General features: G+C 39.9%; 1 protein-coding gene across 1 annotated transcript in view; it reads left to right on the forward strand.

Annotated features, from left to right (window-relative positions):
- GRM5 (glutamate metabotropic receptor 5) overlaps positions 1-23,346 on the forward strand; it is a 616,792-nt gene that overhangs the window by 506,819 nt on the left and 86,627 nt on the right. Inside the window, exons 5-6 of the mRNA XM_052662217.1 lie at positions 3,268-3,436; positions 10,643-10,769. Of these exons, the coding sequence (XP_052518177.1) occupies positions 3,268-3,436; positions 10,643-10,769 (296 nt within the window). The remainder of the gene's footprint in view (positions 1-3,267; positions 3,437-10,642; positions 10,770-23,346) is intronic.

Below are 23,346 nucleotides of genomic sequence, written 5' to 3' on the forward strand. Positions count from 1 at the left end.
TACTTTCTCTGTTCTAGCGAGTTGATGAGTACTGCTCCATGCAAGCTGTTGGCCAAGATAAGACTTTTATATATTGCTTTCTACTTGGCAGAAATGTAAGCATTTTCTCAGGGCCAAAGAGAACTTCACATTCATTGTAAGGCATCTTGGTGTTTGCTGTTTAGTTGTTAAGTCATGTCATTTGTGACCCCACGGACTGTAGCCTGCCAGGCTCTTCTGTCCATGGGACTTCCCAGGCGAGAATACTGGAATGGGTTGCCATCTCCTTCTCCAGAACTTCTTAGGGCAGGTCAATGAATGAGCTCAAGCTTCAGGCTCAGGTCAAGGCTAGGCTCTGACATCGTCCCATGGATTTATTATGCCTGTGTGCATCCCCGGAGCACTGAGGTCAGCTTGGGATTCGTTCATAGCCTTTGTTGACTGCAGCTCCATCCATTCAAATAGTTTTCATGACATGTACCTAAGTCAGTTCCAGAAACCAGACAATGAAGAAATAGCTCAGATGGCTCAGCTCTATTCTAGTGGGAAAGTTTAACAGATCTGAACATCACTGTCTCATTCACAATCTCCCAAATATGCTGGAATGGGGGATGTTTAGGACACTGACCCTTAACCATTTGCAGAACAGGAATCTCTTTAAGACTCAGATGAGATTTATAAGTATTCTCTCATGGACGATTTCCATAAAATTTTGCAAACAATTTCTGGGAATTCACAGTTGTTTAAAGACTTCTCAGTCATTACTAAGGTTGGATATTACAGTAATCTACTAATAAATGATCAGAATCGGCCCCTGAGCATACAAGCCAAACTCACAAAAAGTGGTTTGCAAATTTTCTGTTTTTTCCAATGAATCCAGTGAAAGTTACAAGATAATTACAACTTATAATTACTGAGTGTGTGTTCTGAGGCAAACACACACTAAATCCTCTACATTTTAATCCTATGAGGTAAGTAATATTATCATACTCTTTTCTAGCTGAAGGCTCAAACTGAGACTTACAAAAAAATGACTTGCCCAAAGATACAGCCTAATACACGATAGTCAAGATTCTAAGTCAGTCTTCTGGACTTTAACTCCTAACCTGATACAGTAGCCTGCCAATTACAGCATCAAAATCAAAAAGCCCCTATTCTCCTGGAAATGTATTTGTAGGTACTGCACTGTTATTTCTCTGGAGTAAAAACTGCAGCTGAATCAAAGGCATTTCAACCTGGGCCATAAACCAGAGGAGACTAGGGTGATTCGGGGTTCTCCTAAAATGCTGGGGTCACAAGAGGAAGATCCTAAACAGGGGAAGCTAGGAGAGGTGACAACTTAGTCTGGCACACATAACTACAGATTGTTAGAGACTCAAATTCAATCACTGTTTTTAAGTCTCACAGAACTAGACTATTATCGGTACATAGTTCTTCAGTGAAACCCTTGGGCAAGTGTGTTACAGAATTCTGAATTTTTGGTTTACAAAAGTATACAGTCATATAATGCCTCCAGCATACTGTGGAGCAGCACTCTTTAAACAATGCATTAATATTTCTACCGCAAAACATATGCATATTCACAGTTAAGTGTGATAAATGACGTATAGTCTCGTGACACTGTGGGTCAAGTTCCGTCACTAGATAAGTTCAGAATGGCTCATGATTTGCTGTCAAGTGCATTATGGAAAAACTTATGGTTTTTAAGAGCTCTAAGGATTTTAGAATTACAGACAAGAAATATGGACCTTTACTATTTACCACCAACGGGATAGATTACAGGTTGGCAAACTGTGCTCCACAGGCCAAATCAGGTCTGCTGTTCTTGTAAACAAGGTTTTACTGGAACACAGTTTAATTTATTTCGGACTTTCCTGGTGACTCAGTGGTAAAGAACCTGCCTGCTGGTGCAGAGGATGCAGGTTTGATCCCGGGGTTGGGAAGATCCCCCAGAGTAGGAAAGGGCAACCCACACCAGTATTCCTGCCTGGAAAATTCCATGGAGACAGGAGCCTAATGGGGTCACAAACAATCGGACACAACTTAGCAACTAAATAACAACAAAAAGACTCATTTGTTTAGATACTGTCTGTGGCTCTTTCACACTGCTCTAACAGTGTTGTGTAGTTTTAGCTGAAGCCATCTCACAAAGCCTGAAATATTTACTATCTGTCCCTTTATAGCAAAAGTTTTCTGACCTCAACTGATAAATAGGGAGTCCACTGACAAATAAGGTTTAAGAGGCCCTGTGACTGCCCAGGGCTTCCCAGGTGGCTCAAGAGGTAAGGAATCTGCCTGCCAGTGCAAGAGACGCAGGCAGGAGACTCGGGTTCAGTCCTTCAGTCGGGAAGACCCCCTGGAGGAGGAAATGGCAACCCGCTCCAGTATTCTTGCCTGAAGAATCCCATGGACAGAGGAGCCTGGTGGGCTACAATCCATGGTGTCGAAAAGAGTCAGACACACGCATGCACACATGCACACACGCGCACACACACGCACGCACGCACGCGCACACACACACACACACACACACACACACGTTGATGCCTGAGCAGAGGAGACATGGAGAATCAACGTCAGATTAAGTACAACTCACTATTTAAAGCAAAAATATAAACATTATATTGTGGGTATTTGTAAGTCAGAGTATATAAAACAGACAACATGGCCTAAGAACAATAGATGATAAAGGCTGAGAATTCACAAGGTACTAGTACCTTCCAGCATTTCTACATTGCATAGGGTACTTTAGAAGCTTTCAGTTTTCAGAACTATTTTAAACATCATTTCTTAAAGTGTCTTTATACAATGAGTTTAGCCATTGATAAAGGATAAAATAAGAAAGGATCAGGTCCTATCCAAATTACCTCCACATTCTCTAAAGCTGAAGCTAAGATTAAAGATTTACCTCACTTAGTTAACAAAGGAAATTGTCATTTTATTTCAGAGGAGATGAAAACCTTGCTGTCTTTTTAAGAAGCCTAAAGAAGTACTTCCTTAAACTTCTTGAAGTTATTCCAAAACAGTCTTTCGTCATGCTGAGGTCAAGTCACCTTCTCACATGGGATTATTTTCTATTTCAGGTGTAAGCTTCAAAGTTTAAAAAAAAAGGTCTCTGAAGAGAAAGTGAAACAGACAAGCTTTTTGTTATTCTAAGTGTACTGTCACTGAAAATTCCACTGTCACTAATATGACAATAGGTACATTTTGGAGGACAGAAATCTGTTGCTTTTCCATAGCTGAATATTTATATTTTAGCTGAATAATTATTATATTCTTGTTTCTAAGGTATGAAATAATGAACTTCAAAGAAATGGGAAAAGATTATTTTGATTATATCAATGTTGGAAGCTGGGACAATGGAGAATTAAAAATGGATGATGATGAAGTATGGGCCAAGAAAAGCCACATCATCAGATCTGTGTGCAGTGAACCATGTGAAAAAGGCCAGATAAAGGTAAAACAGAGCCTGTGTCTCTTTCATTTTTGTTGTAAGTTCTGATGTATTCACTATCACTGAATGTTTTTAACAAGTTGAGACATTTGTTTTGCCTTTTCCACAGTAAGCTTCTAATGTCAAAAACATTTAATTCTTTTCTTATTAAGTCCTTTCAATACTTAGTAAAACCCAGAACAGTCTTAGTGGTTGGACTGACTGAACCAACTGGTGAGTCACGCTTACACCCTGTCTACTCATGTAAGCCTTTAGAAGACATGCTTCCAGGGAATAAAGAGTTCACAGCTGGAATTCACATCAATTTCTAATTAACAACAAATATTTATCAAGCTCCTCTAATGTAATAGTTTACATTAGTGGGGCAAAAATAAGTAAGACACATTTACTCTAACAAGATTAATAGTCTCGATGAGGAACAACCATGTGGGCACAGAGAAGTAATGTTATATAAAATGTGATGACTTCATTAAAAGAAAGAAAATAAAAGGGAGGTTAAATAAGTTCCTCACCCCACTCCAGTTCTCTTGGCTGGAGAATCCCATGGACGGAGGAGCCTGGTGGGCTGCAGTCCATGGGGTCGCTAAGAGTGGGACATGACTGAGTGACTTCACTTTCGCTTTTCACTTTCATGCATTGGAGAAGGAAATGGCAACCCGCTCCAGTGTTCTTGCCTGGAGAATCCCAGGGACGGGGGAGCCTGATGGGCTGTCATCTATGGGGTCGCACAGAGTCGGACATGACTGAAGCAACTCAGCAGCAGCAGCAAATAAGTTCCTACAGAAGAAAGGAACAAATGTCTTCTCAATAAAATGCCAGACATTGAACCATGAAAAGTGGATATGATATCGGAGAGGGATGCAGGGAAGTCATCATTGTATAGAGGGAAGAACAACCGGAAAAGTACAGAAGTGGTCAGATTGTTCTGGAATAACAGTGAATTAAGCTAGGGTGCAGTGCTCTAAATGGTTACTGTGAAAGAGAAAGCTGCAATGATAGATTGAAGCCACATTTGTGGAGAGTTTTGGATACCATACTAAACAGGTTGAACTTATTTTTAACCAGGAGTCTGAAAAAATTTTGTTCAAGATGCTGACATATGAAGGTGAAAATGTTAGTCACTCAGTCATGTCCAACTGTTTGTGAACCTGTGGACTGTGGCCCACCAGGCTCCTCTGTCCATGGGATTCTCCAGGCAAGAATTATGGAGATCCAGGGGATCTTCTGGACCCAGGGATCTGCTGAATTGCAGGCAGATTCTTTACTGTCTGAGTAGTGAAGATTCATGAGAAGAGTTATGAGAAATGAATAAAGAAAGAAGAGACAAGTTAAAAGGACACTGCAACAGTGATGACAAGGGCCCTGAATTATGGAAGAAACAGTGAGAGTGGAAAGTGGGTGGGGAGGTATTTGAAAGAAACATTATGGAGGTAGCCTTGATCAGCCCTGGATATCAACCATAAGGCAAAAATATTTACTATCTGGTCTTCTGTAGAAAAAGGTGGTCAGCTCCTAATATTCAGTGACCATCTGCATCTTGGCCAATCATCTTGCAATTAAACTCTTCATGTGAAACTCTTTTTAGACTCACTTAAAATATCAACTGTCCATAATTTCCAGCCCTTCCCATATAAAGATTAGCTTGTATAAATTACCACATGGAAGTGGTCTGTTTTGATCCTTCACAGCAATACAGTTTGAACCTGTAACTTCAAAATGTTGAATGACTGTTTCAAGAGATTTCTTTATATATGCTTTTCTACCCCTTTCTCCTGGGAATAACTTACCCAGTGGAAGAACTTAACTCCCTGTTACCATATTTTCAATACTAGTTAATTTTTTGTAATGTTTATATAGTCTTTTTTAATCCCAAATTCTATTTTCCTAATGAGATCTCATTTTCACTCCATTAAATATATAATCGAGGTCTGTGACATTGTAGAGGAGGCAGGAATCAACACCATCCCCAAGAAAAAGAACTGCAAAGAAGTAAAATGGCTATCTGAGGAGCCCTTAGAAATAGCTGTGAAAAGACTGGAAGTGAAAAGCAAAGGAGAAAAGGAAAGGTATACCCATTTGAATGCAGAGTTACAGAGAATAGCAAGGAGAGATAAGAAAGCCTTCCTCAGTGATCAGTTCAAGGAAATAGAGGGAAAAAATAGAATGGGAAAGACTAGAGATCTCTTCAAGAAAATTAGAGATACCAAGGGAACATTTCATGCAAAGATGGGCTCAATAAAGGACAGAAATGGTATGGACCTAACAGAAGCAGAAGATATTAAGAAGAGGTGGCAACAATACACAGAAGAACTGTACAAAAAAAATCTCCATGACCCAGATAATCATGATGGTGTGATCACTCACCTAGAGATAGACATCCTGGAACAGGAAGTCAAGTGGGCCTTAGAAAGCATCAGTGCGAACAAAGCTAGGGGAGGTGATGGGATTCCAGTTGAGCTATTTCAAATCCTGAAAGATGATGCTGTGAAAGTGCTGCACTCAATATGCCAGCAAGTTTGGAAAACTCAGCAGTGGCCACAGGACTGGAAAAAGTCAGTTTTCCTTCCAATCCCAAAGAAAGGCAATGCCAAAGAATGTTTAGACTACCACACAATTGCACTCATCTCACTGGTGGCTCAGAGGTTAACGTGTCTGCCTGCAATGTGAGAGACTTGAGTTCAATCCCTGGGTCAGGAAGATCCTCTCGAGAAGGAAATGGCAACCCACTCCAGTATTCTTGCCTGGAGAATCCCATGGACGGGGGAGCCTGGTGGGCTACAGTCCATGGGGTCGCAAAGAGTCAGACACGACTGAGTGACTTCACACGCTAGTAACTGCTACTGCTACTGCTGCTAAGTTGCTTCAGTCGTGTCCGACTCTGTGCGACCCCATAGATGACAGCCCACCAGGCTCCGCCGTCCCTGGGATTCTCCAGGCAAGAACACTGGAGTGGGTTGCCATTTCCTTCTCCAATACATGAAAATGAAAAGGAAAGTGAGGTCGCTCAGTCGTGTCCAACTCTTTGCAACCCCATGGACTGTAGCCTACCAGGCTTTTCCGTCCATGGGATTTTCCAGGCAAGAGTACTGGAGTGGGATGCCATCACCTTCTGCGACACACTAGTAAAGTAATGCTCAAAATTCTCCAAGCCAGGCTTTAGCAATACATGAACCGTGAACTTCCAGATGTTCAAGATGGATTTAGAAAAGGCAGAGGAACCAGAGATCAAATTGCCAACATCTGCTGGATCATCAAAGAAGCAAGAGAATTCCAGAAAAACATCTATTTATGCTTTATTGACCATGCCAAAGCCTTTGACTGTATGGATCACAATAAACTGTGGAAACTTCTGAAAGAGATGGGAATACCAGACCACCTGACCTGCCTCTTGAGAAAGCTATATGCAGGTCAGGAAGCAACAGTAAGAACTAGACATGGAACAACAGACTGGTTCCAAATAGGAAAAGGAGTACGTCAAGGCTGTATATTGTCACCCTGCTTATTTAACTCCTATGCAGAGTACATTATGAGAACCGCTGGGCTGGAAGAAGCACAAGCTGGAATCAAGATTGCTGGGAGAAATATCAATAACCTCAGATATGCAGATGACACCACCCTTATGGCAGAAAGTGAAGAGGAACTAAAAAGCCTCTTGATGAAAGTGAAAGAGGAGAGTGAAAAAGTTGGCTTAAAGCTCAACATTCAGAAAACGAAGATCATGGCATCTGGTCCCATCACTTCATGGCAAATAGATGGGGAAACAGTGGAAACAGTGTCAGACTTTATTTTTTGAGGCTCTAAAATCACTGCAGATGGTGATTGCAGCCATGAAATTAAAAGATGTTTACCCTTTGGAAGGAAAGTTATGACCAACCTAGATAGCACATTCAAAAGCAGAGACATTACTTTGTCAACAAAGGTCCGTCTAGTCAAGGCTATGGTTTTTACAGTGGTCGTGTATGGATGTGAGAGTTGGACTATAAAGAAAGCTGAGTGCCGAAGAATTGATGCTTTTGAACTGTGATGTTAGGGAAGACTCTTGAGAGTCCCTTGAACTGCAAGGAGATCCAACCAGTCCATCTTAAAGGAGATCAGTCCTGGATGTTCATTGGAAGGACTGATGTTGCAGCTGAAACTCCAATACTTTGGCCACCTGATGCGAATAGCTGACTCATTTGAAGAGACCCTGATGCTGGGAAATATTGAGGGCAGGAGGAGAAGGGGACAACTGAGGATGAGATGGTTGGATGGCATCACCAACTCAATGGACATGGGTTTGGGTGGATTCTGGGAGTTGGTGATGGACAGGGAGGCCTGGCATGCTGTGGTTCACGGGATCACAAAGAGTCAGACATCGCTGAGTGACTCAACTGAAATATATAACTGACTCAACTTTCTTGATATGGCTTAAAATGGTCACTGAACAGCTTCCCTAATGATATCAACACCTCAAAGCATTGATCAGATTTGTTAATTTAGGGTCCATGAAAGGACACTTAGTCTGGCAAAGGGTCAATATGTCAGCAAATTTTTATTCATAAGGACAAGCATACTACTTGCAGGTTGTTCAAAAAGATTGGAAATTAGTCCAAAGAAGAATTGTCAGCACCTCTTGTATTCAAAATGAATGTAAAACAGAACATATATAACAAGTGAAAAAAGGAAAACAAATCAGGTTTTAATGATCAGAAGACATTATGTTGTCCCTATCAATTCAAAAAAGATCATAAGAGTTGGAATTAATCTTGGAAAAGTCATGAGCTTTTCTGGTAAAAAACTGAAATTTATAAAGCCAATCAAGTTGAATCACAGAAAGTCAACATATTTCTAAGAGGAAAAATGCAAGTGCTTTTGTTTGCCAGGCTGCTAAGAAAGAATCCTTCAGCATTTGAAATGTGCCTCCTTGCATTACAAAATCTAGCAACTGTCCCAATGACAGTTTTTTACCAAGTGTAGTTGAAAACACCCTGAAAATGAAATCCATTTCTCTATGTGGGTATTCATATGTATATCACTAATAAAGTAGTTAATATTTTAAAGTATTGTACAGTATACACGGGCTTCCTTGGTGTCTCAGATGGTAAAGAATCTGCCTGCAATGCAGGAGACCTGGGTTTCATTCCTGAGTCAGGAAGATCCCCTGGGGAAGGGAATGGCTCCCTACTCCAGAATTCTGGCCTGGAGAAGTCCATGGATAGAGGAGCCTAGCAGGTTACAGTCCATGGGGTCGCAAGAGTCAGATGCAACTGAGCAACTAACACACACGCAGTTTACAAATCTTCATGATTCTCGATTCACTCAGCTGTGTTTGACTCCTTGTGGACTACAGACCATCAAGCTTCTCTGTCACTGAATTTTCTAGGCAAGAATACCGGAGTGGGTTGCCATTCCCTTCTCCACAGATTTAATCCTCAGGGGACTCTAAACGCAGGTTTTATTTCAAAAGCATTAGTCTTGGTTGGAAGAAAGAGAATCGGCTGGAAGACTGCTCCAGGCTACACAATTATTTAGTGGCTCTAAGTAAGATGGCTTCCCTGGTGGCTCAGTGGTAAAGAAGGTGCCTGCCAATGCAAGAGACCTGGGTTCAAAATCTGGGTTGGAAAAATCCCCTGCAGGAGGCAATGACAGCCCTGTATTCTTGTCTGGAGAATCGCATGGACAGAGGAGCCTGGTGAGCTAATGCTCTGTGGGGTCACAAAGAGTTGGACACAAATGAGCGACTGAACAACACCATAAGTAAGACTGGAACTTTGGTACTCCTTGATTCTCTTTCCTCCACCTACTTCAAAATATCATGAACCCTATCTTGATATAAACCAATAAGGTTCAATGTTTATGAGCATGACCTCAAAGTCCAACAGGCATTATTTGATCTCTCATTTACCCATGTGTCGTGCAAACTCTCTGAGCTTTAGCCTTCTTCCCCACCCCCCAAAAAATGAATAAAATAAAACTAGCTACCTTATACAGAGCTATTCTAAAGTTTCAATGAGATGACACCATATGGCATGCACTAAGTTACCTGTAAACAGTCAATATTCTTATGAAGGAAGCTTTAGATAGATGAAGCAGGTCTGATTAGCAATTTTGCCTCATTTATCTGGTTATTTTAGGGAAGGGATATTTCAAGTCCTTTTGTCATAATTTCCTACTTGTATTGTTGGAGTGCCAAAAGTCAGCACGAGGGACAGTACAGAATAGGAGAAAGGCATGCCAGCTTACAACTGTGTTTGGCTACAGAAATCCAGACATTATTATCAAAGGTCGTTAACAGAGTCAGCATTTCAGACAAGGAATCTGAAGTGTAATCACTTCTGTGTCTAGTTTTTAATCACAGATTTAATTATTTATAGGAATGTTTAATGAATGCTGTCTCTATTCCACAGAGGTTATTCATGTACCAGTTGGTGGGGAAAAAAAAAAGAGAGAGAGAGACCCATTTCTAAAGAATAACATCTGGGACTCTTTCAGCTGTTAAATTATTTCAATTATTTTCCATTGCCTTAAAAAAAATCAAACAGATGAAGAGGAATATAATAGTCTCAGTGACCTTATCCTTCTTCATCCCAAGCAAATCAAAACTACTAAAATAGGAAGGAATGGGATGAATTGTTGAGCCAGATTTTTAGTAGAAACAGTCTAAGAAGTGATCTCCAGAAAAAGCATCTTCTGCCTCTGAATTCAAAACAAATTCTTAATTGCTTTATCAATATAGATAGATGTTTTAAAACTTTCATAGACATACCATGAGGGGCTTTTTTTTCCTAACAATTCAACTAGTGGCGGGAAGCCAAGGGGAATCCAGAAAGCAAAAATTTGTAATTTGAAGCAAAGAAAGGCACAAACTCTGGGGGAAATTCAGTTACATATACACATGTGGAAATGTAAACATATTTACTTGTGAGCACAAATAAGTCACTTCATTAATACAGGTAGCTAAAGCTAATTATCCAGAGATTTACACTTAATTTCATTCTTGACCCTGTCTCCAACCAGTTTTATGATGTTGGACTGGTTGCTTAAACTCAGCCTGTTTCTTTAATTATAAAAGGAGAATGTCCATATTCATACTGCCTAACCATAAACATTTGAAATAATTTATGTGAAAGCCCCTTTCTGCCTTGTAAAGCAGCGTATTTGAATACAAGATTGCTGTATGTTTATCTATGTGAGAAAAAAAATAATCAAAAATGTCGATGTTTGCCATAGGTGATCCGGAAGGGAGAGGTGAGCTGCTGTTGGACCTGCACACCTTGTAAGGAGAACGAGTACGTCTTTGATGAGTACACCTGCAAGGCGTGCCAGCTGGGGTCCTGGCCCACTGATGACCTCACAGGTACGTGCATCACAATGTCAGCATAGGCACCTCCCTCAAAACTCCGAAAGGACACAGATGTGGGAGGGGGTTACATCTCCAAGCAGTCCTCATCTTAGTGGAACTGTTTATGCAACAAAGAGTTCCCTTAGGAACAGAAGGCTTCCCAACACCTGGGCTCATCATGAAAATCTTCTATCTCAGAGAGAAATCAGCCTACATTCCTGCCTTCACCGCTAAACTGGACCAGAATCCTTATGCTGTCTACTGGGCATTTTCAGCCCATCTTCAGGATACTGCCAGAAGTTGCTAGGAAGGACCCCAGTTAACTGTGATTCGAGGCATAGAGAGAGAAACATTGGCCAGGAAGAGACTAAAATATGTCATGACACGTCTAAGGACAAAAGGATAGCACAGAATTAGATAGAATTTGGTCTAAAACTCTTTGTTTCTCTTAGTGCTTATCCTTAACCTAAACCAGACACCCCTAACTAATAAGTTTTCAAATAATGTCAACACAGGGTAAGACTCATCTCTCCCTGGTCTGGGGGGTACTTTGGGAGGGTTGTTTTTTTGTTGCTGTTTTCGTGATGTTTTGGTTTAGGAGTTTTTTCCTCCAAAAATGTTAGGAAATGATTATCATTGTCTTCTCAAAATGGTATTATATAGCTGTTTCTAATCTTTACAATATGAAAACAGAATGATACCTTCCATCTTCCCTTCCAATTTATTCAACAAACCTTTAGTAAATGCATTTTATGCACCTATTTGCCTACCACTGAAATATATAAAAATAAAGATATGCCACTCTCTTGTCAAGAAGTTAATGAGAGAGGCCAAAAGTAAAAGTGTGATTACCATAAAGTAAAGGGTACAGATCTGTGAACAGAAAGTATTAGAGGGGACCTGTGAAAATAAGTTTTCCAGGAAAATAAGAGAAAAAGACATTCCAGGCAGAGGGCCCACCTGGTAGGTCAGGCCATCTAGTCATTTTACAATTAAGATGGATTTAACACAAACTCCTAGAGGCTAGATTATAACAGCATTGGTGTTAGACTCGATCCCTCACAGGACAAGAGATTATCCATGGTAGCTGTGTTAGCTTATTGCAAAAGCCTGGTTCCAGAAATCCTGCGATTTTGGGCCCTCTGAGACCAGCTCATGTTAAGACTTTGTTTTCAGTGAGTGGTATTTATGCAAAAAATTTTTCTTTTCTAAAAAAAAATTTTAAATTCTGATTTAATAAAACACCTAAGTACCTTGTGACAGCATTTGAGTCCTATTTTCACCACAGATGATGAGCTTTCTGATACTCATAAATCCCAGGGTCCCCAGAGCCAAGTCAGGGCTGAACACAAAGTTTTTATTAAATTTAGCTAAACAGATGAAATGGCGCGCACACACACACACACAGTAAAAATGTAAGAAAGAAACAAAATATAATTGGTTCTCTTGTGAGGGAAATAAAAATTGGTATTGGTGATCTTTTCCTTTATACTATTTCTTTACTTTTTCTATTCATAACTTCTAATTTCAATATGGATTATCATCAAATTGAACAACTATTTCCCAGATTCAACTATCTACATGGCTAAGCACCTTGAATATGAATATACTGGTGTAAACTTTTGTCCTATGTTTGTAAAACTATCACAATGAAACACGGTCTTCTTTTTCATTCATTCAATAGAAAAGTATTTTATTATTACTATTTGCACTAGAATAATGTGCTGGATAAAACTAGGGTTAAAAAATAGACATGGTTCTATGTAATTTACCATCTTGTTGAGAGAGAGATAGGACTCTCTCCCTCTTCCTCCCTCCCCCTGTCCCACATACAAATTGTGTTCAGAACTATGAAGCAAAAGAATAAGCGTTTTTAGAAAATGAATATAGTAGGGGAGACATAATTTAAATTTGTGATCATAAAAGATCTCTCTAAAGAAGCGAAAATTAGTAGAGACCTAAGTGATAAATACAGACATAGCTATCAAAAAATGATGAGAAGGGCATTCCTGGCTAAGAGAAAAGGTCTATCTGTGGATATGCCAATGAGAAAATGATTTTATAAGAGATCATAAAGATAGCAGGGGCTAGTTCACATACAGCCTTATAGAACAGGTTCAGGATTTGCGTGTTTAATACTAAGTGCAATGAGAAACCTTTGCAGGGAGTATAGCAGAAGAAGAAAATATGATTGGATGCATATTTCTAAAATATTATTCTGTTTTCTGTGGGAGAGAATAATTTGGAGATGAATGGAAAGTGGAACCAGGGAGATAGATGGGGTGGTTACCGCTGGTTGCCACTGCAGGCACCAAAAGTTCTTGGTGTCTTGGGCTGAACAGTGCATTGGAAGATTTCAGATGCACTTCGAAGTAGAATCAACAGGACATACAGATGATTGGTTGCAATGGATATTAAGCAAGGCTGCCCAATTTTCTGCCATGATGACTGGAGAAATAAATGCTTTTTTTTGATAAAGATCAGTAGTTTGGTTTTAGACAAGATCAGCTGGAGATGTCTTTGAGATTATCAAGTATGAATTAATTTAACAAATTAGGGCCTTAGTGTGTGCCAGAAAATGTAATAGAAAATAGAAAAACTGGAAATATAAAATTAGTCTAAGCTTCCAAGAAACTTAATAATCTAGTGGGAGAAAAACATCTAAACAATAACCACTTCTCCTGGGAGAGGGAAAGAGTCTTATCTCTCTCCCAACAAGATGGTAAATTATATAAGAATTATGTGATTTTTAACCCCAGTTTCCCCAGCACATTCAGTTCAGTTCAGTCGCTCAGTCGTGTCCGACTCTTTGCGACCCCATGAATCGCAGCACACCAGGCCTCCCTGTCCATCACCAACACACGGAGTTCACTCAGACTCACGTCCATCAAGTCAGTGATGCCATCCAGCCATCTCATCTTCTGCCGTCCCCTTCTCCTCGTGTCCCCAGTCCCTCCCAACATCAAAGTCTTTTCCAATGAGTCAACTCTTCGCTTGAGGTGGCCAAAGTACGGAAGTTTCAGCTTTAGCATCATTCCTTTCAAAGAAATCCCAGGGCTGATCTCCTTCAGAATGGACTGGTTGGATCTCCTTGCAGTCCAAGGGACTCTCAAGAGTCTTCTCCAACACCACAGTTCAAAAGCATCAATTCTTCGGTGCTCAGCCTTCTTCACAGTCCAACTCTCACATCCATACATGACCACAGGAAAATCCATAGCCTTGACTAGACGGACCTTAGTCGGCAAAGTAATCTCTCTGCTTTTGAATATGCTATCTAGGTTGGTCATAACTTTGCTTCCAAGGAGTGTCTTTTAATTTCATGGCTGCAGTCACCATCTGCAGTGATTTTGGAGCCTCAAAAAATAAAGTCTGACACTGTTTCCACTGTTTCCCCATCTATTTCCCATGAAGTGATGGGATCGGATGCCATGATCTTCGTTTTCTGAATGTTGAGCTTTAAGCCAACTTTTTCACTCTCCTCTTTCACTTTCATCAAGAGGCTTTTTAGCTCCTCTTGACTTTCTGCCATAAGGGTGGTGTCATCTGCATATGAGGTTATTGCTATTTCTCCCGGCAATCTTGACTCCAGCTTGTGTTTCTTCCAGCCCAGCATTTCTCATGATGTACTCTGCATAGAAGTTAAATAAGCAGGGTGACAATATACAGCCTTGACGTACTCCTTTTCCTATTTGGAACCAGTCTGTTGTTCCATGTCCAGTTTATAGTCCAAATAGTAATAATAAAATTCTTTTCTGTTGAATGAAAAAGTAGACCATGTCCATTGTGATAGTTTTACAAAACATAGGACAAAAAAATTACATTTGCATGTTCACGACCAAGTGCTATATGGAAGGAATGAGCAAAGTATTACGGAAAAATGGAGAAGGGCACACCTAACCCTGGAGAAATTTTAAAAGGTTTAGTCTTGAGGCATAGTCTTTAAGTTGACTTTTAAAACAGTGAAGAAGAGGACCTCCCTGGTACTCCGGTGGCTGAGATCAGGCTTCAACTGCCGGGGGCACAGGTTCAATTCCTGTCCAATTCCCCCTTAATTCAGGGAACTAAGATCCTACATGCTGCATGGTGTGGCCACAAAAGAAAACAAATAAATAAACTTGAAAACTCATGAAGTGAAGAAGGTCACATTGGAAAGAGCATGCAGCACTGAGGCTCTGAACGGCACCGTTCTGCTCATTTCTCCAAAGAAACAGTGAGCCGTACAAACCCCCCCTCTCCCTGGCCGCCCATATCCAGTCACTCAGCAAGTTCTCCTATTGGCACTGCTAAATGTTTTCATCCCTCCTCTCCATTTATCTGTAAAACTTTTCCCTTGGCTAAGTTATCATCTCACATTTGACTATTGCAGTAATCTCCCAGTTTATTTCTCTACTCCCAAATTTGTGCTGCGTGCCTCTGTTTTTTTCATCTCGCTAGTAGATAATGTATCCAAAATACAGATCTGTCCATTTTATTTAATTGCTCAACACTTACCAGTGTTTTCAAAACTCTATGGGCTATATCCAAGTTTTTCAACCTGGCATACAGAGTTCCCTCACCCTCCTATGATCTTTCTAATTCCATTCACCACCACTCTATGATTCTAATTTTACATTCTAGTATCAAGGGCTGCTTATAACTCTCATCTACACACAACACTATTTTATTCCTCCATGTCCATAAGTGTGTTACCTTCCCTGCCTTATTGAATAATTCCTGCTCACCTCTGCCTAGATGTCACCTTCTCTCTGATACTTTCGCTATACTTAGAAACTGATAAGTCCCCTATTCTGTATTTCTAAAGCAAATTCTGCTTCCCTCTTTACATTTTCAAACTGGATTTTAAGGTCCTATATCCTTATCTCCCCCGCCCCACCCCACCCCACTGCTGAATCATTTAGTTTCTCAAGGACATAACTGTATCTCACTCATCTTTGCATCCCTAGCACCTAACACCATGCCTGACACAGAGGAGGCCCTCAGTGTGTGTCAATCTGCAATAAATGATGGGGAATGTTAAAAAAAAAAAAGAAGATGGAAGTATTAGGGCCATCCTCTGAAGACAGCTTTAACTAAGGAGTGTGGACCTTATCCTATAGACTGTGTGGGGCCAGGGAAGTTTTTCAAGCAGAAGAATGAAATGACCTTCCTCTTGCTCCATGCATATGTGTGAGCATGTGTGTATATGCAGGGATGGGGGGAGAAAGTGGGAGGGGAGAAACGAGAATAAGTGCTAAACCTGAAAAGGTCTCCACACTGACAGTACATGAAGTTTAACTTTTAGTTAAGATCTAAAGCACTTTTCCAAAGAGCTTACAGCTGTTTGCAGCTATCTCGTTGACTCTGATTTAAAGTCACTTGGCACCTGGCTCTGCTAGCTAAGCCAGAAGACTGCTCCGATGGCTTCAGCTATTCCAAAGCTTGTTACAGAGATGCTTGGGTCTATCTTCTACCTACTTGGCTCACAGTTGCCCCATTTCAGCCTATAGGTCACTCTGGGTCAGTGCCCTCATTGTGATAATGGCAACTAACAAACACACACATGTTTCCTGAGTGCCAGGAAACTTGTTTAATTCCGATACAACTCTGTAAGATTGTTAGCACAGTTAGAGATCTTAAAATTAAATAACTGCAAAAACAACTAGGAGAGGCAGTCAACTGACATTAACGTCTACATTATGTTTAGCCATTTCCTTGTATATATTCACAGAAAGATGTTTGAAATGAACGTTACCTATTGTTAAGAAAAAATGGTTATTAGAGGTAAGATTGTGGGTTACTTGTCTGCACACACACATACAGATGCATATAATATTGTATTATGAGAATGTATTTTATCAATCCTCCTCCTCCTCCTAAGTCACTTCAGTCATGTCCGACTCTGTGCGACCCCACAAACGGCAGCCCACCAGGCTCCCCCGTCCCTGGGATTCTCCAGGCAAGAACACTGGAGTGTGTTGCCATTTCCTTCTCCAATGCGTGAAAGTGAAGTCACTCAGTCGTGTCCGACTCTTCGCGATCCCATGGACTGAAGCCTACCAGGCTCCTCCATCCATGGGATTTTCCAGGCAAGAGTACTGGAGTGGGGTGCCATAATAACTCCATCAAAATAAATGTGTGTGTGTGCATGCACCATCAGTCATGTCTGACTCTTTGCAAGCCCATGGACTGTAGCCCCAGCCAGGCCTTTCTGTCCACGGAATTTTTCAGGTAAAAATGCTTGAGTGGGTTGCCATTCACTACTCTACAGGATCTTCCTGACCCAGGGATCGAACCCACATCTCTCGGTCCAGGCGGATTCTTTACCACTAGTGCCACTGAGGAAGCCCCAATATCAGGCCAGCAACATTTTTAATAGCCATCATAAACTGAAAGTAACCAGGAACCAAGAATTAGAGAAAGAACAGAAACCTGGCAAGAAAACGAGAAAGAAAAGAAAGAAGATTTTAAGTGGAGAATGAGGGCAGAACATAGACAATATTCCTAATTCAAGTCACTTTCATTAAGGACAGCAAGTAGTTTGTGTAACAATCTTCGGGTATCCATGTTGGCAGTGAAGAGGATAAACAGGATCGCTGCCCTCATAGTGATTATCATCCTAAACACTGACAAGTGATAAGATGCTGCGTGCCAACAGGTAAGACTAGAATGGTGTAGGACCTGTATCATTGGAAGCTACCTGGATGAGGTTTAGAGTTGCCTCCTCAATGAACTGCTTATCCATGTAAGAATTAAAGATGGAAGTTGGCCAAATTCAAATGAAAGAGAAGAGTGTCTGGGGCCTAGAATACAAAAAATGGAGGAGGAACTGAGAGTCTGGGGGAATGAGACAGGTAAGCCAAGCAAGGGCCAGCTCTTGCAGGACTTCATAAGGCATGGCAACTATTTTACAGTTTATTCTACAGGAAATTAAGACTCATTACATATATATTCATTCAGTCATGTAGTCATTCATTCAACAGTTATATAACTAGCAATTCCTTTATCCCAGGCAATGTTCTAAGTACTGAAAATGTCAACATTTCTCTGACCAAAACATAAAACTCTCTGACCTTATGTCTACATTTGAGCAGAGAGAATAGTTTTAAACAGAGCAAGTATTATTTCCAGGAGTATCCAAAAATTGAATAAGAAAGGGAAGTGCAATCAGGATAGTTGTTACTGTTGTTGTTTAGTCGCTAAGCCTTGTCTGACTCTTTTGCAACCCTGTGGATTGTAGCCCACCAGGCTCCTCAGTCCATGGGATTTCCCACATAAGAATACCGGAGTGGGTTGCCATTTCCTTCTCCAGGGGATCTTCTGACCCAGGGGTCGAACCCAAGTCTCCTGCGTTGGTAGGCAGACTCTTTACCACTGAACCACCAGAGAAACCTGCAATCATGGTGGACTACTTTATAAATATCATTCATCTAGTCAATGTAAAGTGCTAGTATTGTTTAAAACATGAGTAGAAAGGATATTGATTTTGGAATAGTGGTTTCATCTGGAAACAGATGGGAGGGAGTCTGGTAGGATTTATAAGAGAGTTTTAAATTATATCTGTAAGTTGTATGTGTATGTAATTTGAAACAAATTACAAAATATCAATATCTGTTGAATCCAGATGTTTATGTTTGTTCTACACTTCCCTGTGTGTTTAAAATTTGTTTAAAATACTTTATACTATTTGAGCTATTTAAATAATTGAATATTAAAAGATAAAATTTTAAAATAAAGACTCCATTTGGGGACTTTGAAAGGAGGGGGAGAGAAAACCATGGGAATGAAATGTTGTAAGTCACAGCGTGGATCTGTTGGTGGTTTGGACTGTGACAATGCAGTGGGAATAAAGGGCAATGAAGATATCAGAAATTACAGTCAATAGGAGGAGGTCACTGTTGCCCTGAGACAAGAATGTAACTTCAGTGAGGTCTGGTTTGAAAGAGGAAGGAGGAAGAAATAGTGGAAGGCAACAATTGAGCTAGGCACTCAGAAAATTCCCTTCAGTTTTCTGCCAAGACAACTTTTTCACTGAACACAACTCCCCACCAATACATGCAAATATTGTACTAGAAAGCATCTTTGTTTTCTTTCAAAGAATTTAGGATAGGTTATAAGTAGCAGATCATGAGCTGCCCAGGCCAAAGCCAAAGCCAGAGAAACACTTTCAGGTGGGTATGCCAACTCTGGCAGCCTTCCAACAAACCCAAGTAAAAGAAAAAAGCATAAAGCAACAACAACAACATGACTTTCAAGAAGTAAGTTGGTGGGAAGCTTTATGACAGAAAGAATGACTTCCTGCTTTTCACTCAGAAAGAAATATAACTTAGAGTGCAAAGTTGTAAAATGGAAGGAGGGCAGTGCCCATCTACATTTTAATGTCAGTAGGAACATTCTTTAGGAAGTCCTGTGGTTCCCTAAGTTACCTAATTGCTTTGGAACCTTTGTATCTTCACTTCAGGGGGAAAAAAGAGAACAGAGTCAAACAAAAGGGAGTTAGTGGGAACCCTGGCGGGGTGGAGGGGGATGAGCTCCAAGAGGCAGAACTACCGACAGGTCCTAGAGCTCTGGCGTCTGAGTTACTCTTTTCTTACAGACGTGGCCTTCATCTCTGTTGCTCGGTTTGCCCTACTTTTCTTGGAACTTTTTTTTTAACCTTTTAATGAGTAAATAAAAACGTGGGAAGAATTGTTTTTCATCACCAATATTTTTAAAGCATCATCCTTTTTAATCCTATGTGGTACATATATTATTTTAATATGTGCTTAATGCTTAAGCACTATCTTAAGCATTATCCTTTTGAATCCTATGAGGTACATATTATTATTTTACAACCGAATTAATTAAGACCCAGGAAGATTCTATAAATTGCTCAAGGTCACAAAGCTAGTGGAAAATCAAGCCCAGGCACTATGATTCCACCATTTTATGCTACACCACATATCTCTCTTCACAATTACATTTGGGAGCCCCGTATTTTCAGGAAATTATGGAAAGAGAAAGAAATTCAGCTTTCAAACTGGTTACATGTTAATTATCTCCAGGTTGCTCTGATACTTTTCATTTGAAATGTTTGTAAAAAGTGCTGCCTATTTGATTATTACAATTCAGTTTGGATGAGAAAAGGGTTAAAAAAAAAAAAAAAAACTCTTTCCATTTATTATGTGTTTCCGGTTCTTTAGAGGAAATTTGTTACAAGTTTAGATAAGAAATATGTTTATTTTTTATAATTACAGTGGTAATAAATAGTTCCTGTTAGTATTTTAAATGGAATAGTTTTTCATAACGCGACCTCTAATTTCTTGGCTTCTAAGTTAGGTAATACAAGCTGCCTATCCTATCACTCATTCATTCAGCAAAAGTTCTTTCTGTTAATCAACTTTCTACACTATTTTCAACATTGTGCCAGGTTCTTTTGATTAAAATAAATATGTAAAATATCTGACCTTCCATTTCTATGCATCAGATGTCCACAGTAGAAGAAGGTTGACTTAAATAACTGCACTAAGAGTACAACATATAATACATACAATAATGAAATTTGCATTGGTAGCACAAAGGACAGAAACACTCATTAGCAAATAGCTCCAGTGTGGCTCAAACAAAGCACTGGACACTGGACACACAGTGATCATGGAGTCACAATTCCTACCCTTGAGTATTCCAGGGTCTGGGCAGACACACACACAAATAAAGAGCAATTTGAATACATTAAGTATGCCATGCATATATGGAAACTAATCTAATGTTTGTCTAATAATGAGAGAGAGAAGGGGTAAAGGAAAGAATGAATGAATGAACAGAACAACTAAGGGAAGGAAGGAAGATGGAAGAAAAAAAAACTGCTTTCATGAGAGTAAGTGCTGATTACATTGGGGAGAAGAAAAATTAACCAGGTCATGGAATGGAATCAAATTTCATGTCCAAATCAAAGTTCATGTCTAAATGAGAAGTTAACCAGGTAAAAGGGAGAAGAATTTTTAAGGAGAAAGCAAAACTCTAAGGAATATTTCTAAGGAATGTGTATTCATAGATATTTTTTTCGAATATAACCAAGCTATTTCGAAGCAAGTGAATCATTATTTCACATTTAGTTTCCTATCAAAGCCTACTTATGGAAAATATCCTTTTCTAAATATCAGACAGCATAATGGTGACCAGTTGTAAAAAAAAAAACAATGCTTTAACAATAGAGTTCCTGGATCCCTAAGCACTTTCTATTAATAGATTTCCCTTACATTTGTTATAGACTCACCAGTGCTATCTAAGAAAGGCAAAATTTATGACACACATAGTGTAAAAAAATATAGCTGAGATTTCTAACTGCGTGTGAAACATGTCTTGAACAATTTATCTTTATTATCTTCCAATAACAGTGGTTTAAATCAAAAGGCTTAGAGTCAGACACATCCCTGTTGAAATCCACACACCATCAATGACTCACTGTGTGACTTAAAGAAAATGTAAATTTCCTTTCCCTGAGCTTCAGCTTCCTCTTACCTAAAAAAATGTAGGAAACAGTAGTAATTAGTTCACAGAATTACTGGAGAGATTAAATAGCACACAAATAGTTTGGTACCTATTAACAGTTCAATTATGTGAATGATTGTTGTTTAGTCACTACGTTGGGTCCAACTCTTTGTGCCCATGTGGTCTGTAGCCTGCCATGCTTCTCTGTCCATGGAATTTTACAGGCAAGAATGCTGGAGTGGGTTGCCCTTTCCTCCTCCAGGGGATCTTCCCAACCCAGGGACTGAACCTGCCTCTCTTGCCTCTCCTGCACTGGCAGATGGATTATTTACCACTGCTGCTGCTAAGTCCCGTCAGTTGTGTCCGACTCTGTGCAATACCATAGATGGCAGCTCACCAGGCTCCGCCGTCCCTGGGTTTCTCCAGGAAAGAATACTGGAGTGGGTTGCCATTTCCCTCTCCAATGCATGAAAGTGAAAAGTGAAAGTGAAGTCGCTCAGTCGTGTCCGACTCTTTGCGACCCCATGGACTGCAGCCCACCAGGCTCCCCTGTCCATGGGATTTTCCAGGCAAGAGTACATCACTTAATTGCATCACCAACTCGATGGACGTGAGTCTGAGTGAACTCCGGGAGTTGGTGATGGACAGGGAGGCCTGGCATGCTGCGATTCATGGGGTCACAAAGAGTCGGTCACGACTGAGCGACTGAACTGAACAGAATTAAATTTAAAAACATAGTGACGAAAAATGAATATAGAGATAGACTGATTTAAAAATAAATGAGAAAATCTGGGAAAAGTTCCAACCTCTATCGAATGTCTTTCACATTTTAAAGTAATATCCTCTAAGTCAATGATTGTCTGGCCCAGCAAATAGCACAGGATAATCAATGAATTTGAATTTGTTGAACTATTACAAACTTCTCTCTTAACCATACTTAGATTGTCTTCTTAGATAATGTAATAAGATTCCAAATGAATTCTGATTCCAAATGAATGGATCACAAAAGGTTAATGTAATTTGGAAGCTCCAAAAAGATATCATAGTCATGAGCTATAACAAATCTGAACAGCGTATGCCATCTTTCTATTTCTCATTTCTTCTTGTTTCCTATTCATCTCTTTTAGGTTCTGGAGTGCTGATAGACTCAGCTACTGTACCCAGTCTCTACTGGTTTTTCTTTAATTAATATATTTTGCTGCTATTTCATTGATCGCTGCCTGTACATGAACAACTGGACACATAGACCACATTTATTATTTTGTGTTAATGTTGGTTGTTTCCAGTTTGCCAAAGCATGTTAAAAACATATGATGTGAACACTAAAATTAACATATTTTCATACATGTGCCTATTTTTGTCTTCCATTCTAGACTGAAGTCTATTCCCAAGGCGGATGCTTTGATTCCTCTTATGCTTGAAACTAGATTATTTTTTCCCCTGCTATCTATTTTTTTAATCACTCTCTCTGAACAAAAGTTTTTCTGGTTTCAGTAGATAATACTGGAATCATTCGCTTTTTCTGTTTTCCTCGATGACAAAAAAAAAGAGCCTTCTCGGGGAGATCTGGTGGCTACTGGTTTCAGTAGTTTTACATGTACATCTAACTGTGTGGTGGAAATAGAACTAAGGATAGACTTTTAGGGTGTCCCAGGGTTCAGTCTTCATCCTCTTCTATCTACATTTGCTTCACTGGTGACCTGACTCAGTCTCATTCTCGGTTAAACACTGCAAATTTCTGAATTTAAATATATAGCCCAGACTTCTCATAAACCTCCAGAGTTGAATATTCAACTGCCTACTTGACATATTTATGTGAATGTGCCATAGATATTTCATTTTACGTTTCCAAAACTGAAATCCAGGTCTTTACCTTCTGATTCCCCAAGGCTGCTCTATCCTTAGCATTCTGTATTTCATGGGATGGCAAATTCATTCTTCCAATAGCTCAGGCCAGTAACTTTGGAATCTTCTTTTGAATTTTCTCTTATCCTTTGGTCAACTGGTCAGGAAGTTCCATTGGCTCTTCCTTCAAATATAGAAGTCCACCACGTCTCACTACCTCCCCTGAGAGAAATAGATCCAGGCCCCAGTAATCATGATTAATCACCTTTATTAGTGAAATAACCTCCTAACTAATCATCCT

Source organism: Budorcas taxicolor, chromosome 25 (genome assembly GCF_023091745.1).
Source record: "Budorcas taxicolor isolate Tak-1 chromosome 25, Takin1.1, whole genome shotgun sequence".
Taxonomy (NCBI): domain Eukaryota; kingdom Metazoa; phylum Chordata; class Mammalia; order Artiodactyla; family Bovidae; genus Budorcas; species Budorcas taxicolor.